This window comes from Notothenia coriiceps, unplaced genomic scaffold (assembly GCF_000735185.1).
Source record: "Notothenia coriiceps isolate Sejong01 unplaced genomic scaffold, NC01 NC01_scaffold00014218, whole genome shotgun sequence".
NCBI lineage: Eukaryota > Metazoa > Chordata > Actinopteri > Perciformes > Nototheniidae > Notothenia > Notothenia coriiceps.
In genome coordinates this window covers 9,975-16,455 of record NW_011346919.1, presented here as the reverse complement: position 1 = coordinate 16,455, position 6,481 = coordinate 9,975, and the positions used below count along the sequence as shown (strand labels likewise).

The 6,481-nt window shown below is 41.4% G+C and overlaps 1 protein-coding gene across 1 annotated transcript; it reads right to left on the bottom strand.

The window, feature by feature from the left end:
• Window positions 1-887: 887 nt before the first annotated feature.
• LOC104948342 (cytoplasmic FMR1-interacting protein 2) lies at window positions 888-6,228 on the bottom strand (the record flags this gene model as incomplete). The annotated part of the gene is made up of 12 exons (XM_010774537.1): window positions 6,112-6,228; window positions 4,964-5,065; window positions 4,571-4,752; window positions 4,383-4,479; window positions 3,610-3,738; window positions 3,398-3,502; window positions 3,217-3,305; window positions 2,597-2,834; window positions 2,314-2,466; window positions 1,693-1,832; window positions 1,445-1,592; window positions 888-1,041 (listed from the first exon to the last, which is right to left on the bottom strand). Coding segments are annotated over exons 1-12 (1,654 nt in total), but the record flags the coding sequence as incomplete, so codon positions are not given.
• Between the last annotated feature and the right edge of the window lie 253 nt (window positions 6,229-6,481).

Here is a 6,481-nt window from a genome sequence, read left to right as displayed (position 1 = left end):
GGAATGATTTCAAACTGTTTTATTTATCCTAATAATTATAAAGGAGTGCCTTGGAAATATGTGTTTACATAATTTGTGGTCAAAACGTTTGAGACCCACTGAGATAACTTAGACTAGAATTAACTATCTAAACACTCAGAGAGTCCTTCACCTCACTGAGCCTCTCAGTCTGACAGGAGAGCTCTCCTCCACCCTGGTTGTAGAAACATCTACTTCTTATATCCTTTAGCGCAGCTAGCACCAGATTCTAATAACAACAGCGCCGGTACCGGTGCGCCCTCTCCCTTGCTCGCTCTCTCCCTACCACGCTCGCACTTTGGCTGTGAGCTGCGGGCGCCTGATAAGCCAACATCCCCCGCTTTCATCACTTACAGCACCCACCGTACAGGGCAAATTAAACGTGTAACCGGGGTGAAAAGGGTGTTACATTTACTTAATTATTAATGTTGTGACATCAAGGCCGAACATTTGGATGAGCGCCAACGGTCACAAATGTTTTTTCCCTCCCAGAGCTACCAGCGCAGAGCCCCCCAGATCTGGCGCCCTATGCGACCGCCTGTGTCGTTCTATGCCAGAAATTGGCCCTACCTAGTACATACAGTGGCAATGTCTCAAGATTTAGCAAAAATACACCTTTATTGAACATACAGTAACACAAATACTACAAATCCACATAACAAACAATCAAAAATGAAAAAGGGTCGCCACTTATTATTATTTTAAGAAAAAAAAAAAAAGTAAAAAAAAAAAATCTTTTCTTTTTTGTTGTTGTTACCTGGCTGGCACCCCCTAGCAGCGGCGCTCATATTTCAGCAGCGGCGCTGCGCCGCCACTATTTGTATATAGGGGAAACACTGAAGTCTTTGTCATTTTTTGTCTCCACTCACCGCTGAAGTTGAGCAGGTGTGTGAAGAAGAAGGAGTGTTTGTGGAAGTCTTCTATGGCCGTCACTATGGGTCCATCCAGGCTGCTGCGGAGAGTCTTCTTGGAGCCACTCTTATCTGCTATCAATGACTCCAGCATGGTGCGCACCATGTACAGCTGGAGAGGGACAAACATAGGAAAACATTCGTTATTTTCTGGTCATACTTTGATGTAGCATGGGGTTCATTCAAAATAAAAATGTGCACTTTTTTAGGAGGATATGAAAGGGAAACATCTATTTTTGACCTTCAGAATAAAAGCCTTACTCAAAAGAGAAACTAAATACTAAAAAACATATTTTTTGCAAAAGCATATTAATATGTGCAGTAACACATTAAGTGACTCAGTAAGTTAGAAGACATGTGAACATTAGAACAAATGTGTTTGATCACCCCTGTTTGAGCCATTGCACATAAGTGAATATCTTCAGTGAAATGTATTGTTTACATTCAGAATCAACATTATGCTGTTTTGGCTACATTTCCCCTGAGCACCCTGATCTCTTGTCATGATGTCATACCTGTGTGCTAGAGGGTCCTACAGCCCTACGGGGCACTTTGATGTCAAATCCACCTTTGGGGTCCTTCTCCCCCCTCAGGCAGGGGTCATTTGGAGGTTCCCTCGCCCCATCCCAGTCACAGACAGTCTTTCGAATGGCCTGAAGAACACTATAGACAAAGAAAACAGTGTTATAGAAGTGCTTTGGGTCTTTAGGAGTCCCACAAAAGCCGTGAGGGTACATTTAAAGCGATCAGATAGTCACCGTACCTGATGAGGACGTTCTTCTTCTTGCGTACAGCCTGGCGCAGAGGCTCTCTGAGGGTCATCTGGGCAAAGTCCTGCAGCGCTGCGTAGATGGTGTTCCTGATGGCCTGGTTAAACACTGACTCCATTCGGCCCATCAAAACCTAGACAGATCATAACACCATTATCATCCTCCCTTTCATTTGGGCTACTGACCATCAAGTTGGTACACAGGAACAATATATATTGACATACTAACATAAAGGGAAATACATGTATTCAGAAAATGAAGTGAGCGGTCAAAGGATTAGTTCACTAAAGATGACTTCCAGACATGTTTTAAAGCAATACTTTAACCCCAAGTGGCCATTTTTTAAAATCAGTTAATCAATCTCAAGTCACAGTTAGAATTATTTAAACACTTTTTGTGTTGCTAAGTAAAATATATATGGTTTACAAATCACTGAAGATGCTTACATGTACTGTACTGCCTATATTCCATTTACTCCATTTCCCTCCAAGATCAAAACGAGCCAGTTGAACAGTTTCTGCATTTCCATTCAAATACCTGCTTAGTATTTAAAAGATGACCATTTGCTGTTTGGAGCATAAAGAAGGAGCCACTAAGGGTTGCCAGTGTTTTACCTGTAGTCCTTTGATCATGGCAATGACCTCCACCAGGGCAAATTTCTCCTCACTGGTGTAATTGTATCGCGTGGCTCGTTCGTACTCCTCCGCCGTGCCAGGACAGTCCTTGTTACAGAATTTATCTGTGGGATGGACCAGCTTCCACGAGTACTGGAGGAGACGAGGAGAGTTATAAATAGATCAGAGATACTACGATCAATGGCAAAACCAAACACTTTTCATACCGAATCCCTCGCACAATGCTAACGCCTGTCCCACACAAACTCAGTGTTTCACTCACAACTTCCATGACGTGCGTGCTCCACTTGGACAGCAGCTGCAGACCCCTCAGAGCGAGGTCGAACAGCTCTCTGTACTCCTCGTCGGACTTCTGGCTGTCCAGGCCCGAGCCCGTCACCACCTCGCTGTTGCTGTAGCGCGCCAGCTCCGAGATGAAGCGGATGTGGTCCTCCCTGATCTGCACCATCTGCTCGCACAGATTGTACTGCGGGGAGATGCTGCTCTGGGTGCACGTCCACCTGGGCACAAAATGGAGAGGGTGGAGGGTTAGTGGTGGGCGGGGGCAGATGGCTTGGTGGTCAAGAATGGCTGGTTTTGTCTACCATAAATGTCTACATTCTGACCAATCACACATGGACCCACGTGATGCCGGTACAAGGGGCTTGCCATTAATCAAATAGTGGAAATAAATTAGGGTTAACGCCGTTTCCAACTAATTATTTTTGGGGTTTTGGCTTTTTTCTTTAGTGTGTAATAGTAGTAGTGCATGTCTAAATTGTTAAGTAAGGAAGTAAGGAGTACAATTAAAGACAGATGCACAGCTGACAGTTCACAATCTTTTTGACAATTAAAGGAAATGTTATATCCAAGCATTTCTGCACATTAGACACATCCTCTTACTTGGATTTGTTCTCTTCATAATGGGCACTCGTCTCGATGTAGCGGGAGAGCTCTATCTGCATGTCTCCAAAAAGAGGCACCACTTGAAGCTGAAACACAGAGGAAACAAATGTCACATTCATCTCATGCACACAAATTCAACTCTGGATGAAAGAGATGCAGGAAAAGCAAAAAGCCTTACTTTGAAGAACTTGTCAATCTTGCTCAGGTTGATCCTCTTTTTGGCGTCGAGTTTATAGATATTACTCACGTTCCCATCCATCAGGTACAGACCAAAGCCCATCACCTGACACACACACAGAGGTGGTATGTTTTACGTCAGCTGAAGGACATGTAGCCGGCAGAAGATCACACTTTGACTGCTATGTTGGCAGAAAGAAAAGATCCACGTACCTTTAGCAGCATGTGTTTCTCACTGGGTGTTAAATACATCTTGTTCTCATAATAGTCTACACAGATGTTGACTATGTCTGCCAGAAGCTCCTCGTAGCCAGGAATCACCTCCAACTGTTGATGCAGGCACTACACACAGAACAGAGATGGAAAACGGGTCACCTTCACATCAATTCATTTACACATATATAATAGAAAGGGATCATTCTGTACGAAGATAAATAATACTGCATTTACAATGAAACTAAAGAAAAGCACCTTTGATACAATTGCAGAAAAATGTTTGTTTGATTATGATACGTTTTTATTTTTGAAATGGGCTTTTAGTCACTGAAAAAAACAGATTGTTTTATTAAATGGACCATGCATTCTTTTTATTAAACCAAACATATGTTTGAAATGATTATAATTATGTTTACATTTTAAATGAACTACCAGGTTACAGTCACAAAACAATCATCTAAAACAAATGTTCTTCTTTTGTATTTCCCCATCATTATTTGAGCAAATGTGAAAGTTTAATACCACTTGTTCAGCAGGTCACCTGTTGATATGAAGAGCTAAATGGCTTCATAATATTCCTAACATTATCCTTCGGAGAGTAAAAATCTCATCTCATGTGCTTGTGTAGCAAGGCACAAAGTGTTTTGAGCAACACAAAAAAGGAAGCAGCCTTGAAACTACAGTTAAGTGAACACAAACTCTAGTTATTTCAAAATGTAATCAGCTATAATCCATATGTTTACCATACCCTACAGAGTCTGCACACCAACCTGAGTGATCCTGTTGTGGTTGGCTAAAAACATGGAGAGGTTTTGGGACTCCTGGATGGACTGAGGGTCGGCCATCTTCCTCAAGAATTGAGCTGCCCTGGAGGCGGGAGAGGAGGTGATGTTGAACAAAAAAAATGACTGTAATGAAGTATTCTAAATTAGCAGTCTTTTGTATTTTGGTTCATTACCTTTTGTAGGCAGAGTGATCGTTCTTAACGCTACACTTCATGTTCTTCAGTTCGTCCAGCACTGCAAACATGTTGATGAATTTTCCCAGAGTGAGCAGGTAGGCCTCAGACACAAAGTCCTTCCTTCTCTCGGCGTGACACAGACGCTTCACTTCGCTACAGAAACGTTCTATGGCTTTCCGCTGTAAGACAAAGGAATCAGGATATAGGGAATCATTAGAATAAAACACAAGAACACTATCTACAAAAACACACCTGACATGCAAATTCAACATGCAAAGGATAATTTGCATCATCATTTGAGCCCAATTTTAGCCGACTATGACTCTTGTCCTTATATGGTTCATTTAAATCATAAGGTATAAAATACAACATGATGTAGCCTAGTCTCACCTGGAAGTACATGAACTTCATGAGCTTGGTCACTTCAGGTTCTAGCACCTCCACGGTTTTCTCATAGATCTCCACTCTGTTGGGCTGCTCGTTGCATTTCACCTAGCAAAACACAAGAGGGCGTCATTTTACAACATGATCTTGCAGCAGGACAGTGTGTTTAGTTCATGCACAATTCATGCTATTATTTTATTTTTTCCCCTCACCCAAGGTTTAATTGTTCGATATATATATATATATATATATATATATATATATATATGTTTTTATTATGTGCCATGGTTACATTTGGGAAATCCTATTATGTGCAATAATAATAAAACGTGTTTTTTTTCTCCACTGCTTCTGATTAGGTCATCACAGTAAAGAAGAAGGATCTTAAGAGAAATACTTAATCTACATCTACAAAATGAGCCTTTGTATACTAATTTGATAGAAACTGTATATCAACAACAAGACCTTCCTCAAGCAAGAAAACAATTATGTTTACACGAAATTTGAAAAAGAAAGGGAAAAAAACAAGATGAAATAGGGTTACATATACAAATGGTCATTTGGAGGATGAAGTACTCAGTGGCTGAATGACATCATGTCACTTGTCCAAAGCGACTTACATACTCAATACTGTGGGCAATCCCCACAGGAGCAATTTGGGGTGAAGTGTCTTGCCCAAGGACACAACGACGTGCTGACTGCAGTGGGATTTGAACCTGTGACCCCTTGATCCGAACACCAACGCTCTATGCACTGCACCAGACGCCTCCATCAGGTTTGGTAACACATTTCGTGTTAAGCAACCTCTACCATACTGAAGCTACACATTTCAAAAAGACTTTGTCTATGTTCAAGGTGACATGTTATCAGGAACTTACAGGTGGACAAAACCAAGTTCAAAGTGTTGAACACTATAATTCATGTCATAGAAGTGTTTCAGACTCAGTCAGCTGAGCAAGCTCTGAGCGCAAAGGAAAGGGAACATTTGACATGGATGCAATACAAGCAAAGGATAAGGTATCTTGTTAAAAGCATGTGTGGTGAATATGTGTGTGTATAATGTGTGTGTGTGTGTGTGTGTGTGTGTGTGTGTGTGTGTGTGTGTGTGTGTGTGTGTGTGTGTGTGTGTGTGTGTGTGTGTGTGTGTGTGTTACCTGGGGAATGGCTCTGGAGCAGCTTCTCCAAGTGTAAAGCATCACAGCGTACTCATGTCCTTCCTCCAGCATTTCATTCTGCACAAATGGATAAAATAAAATAAAGTTACCATACATTTTTAAGAGGGATGGCCTCATTTGAACCAAACGACATATATATGCACCTTCATACCTTTATAAAAGAATTATGTATGTGTTCAGTAATTACCAATTTGTAATGGAACAGACAATACGGGTAAAGATTAATATCTATGTAAGTGCGGAGTCATGATATGTGTCTAACTCCTTTGTCTGGTATAAATGGAAATGTTGCATAGGCACTTGACAGCCAACATTTTCCCTACGTCTCAGACCAGGCACATATTCCAGG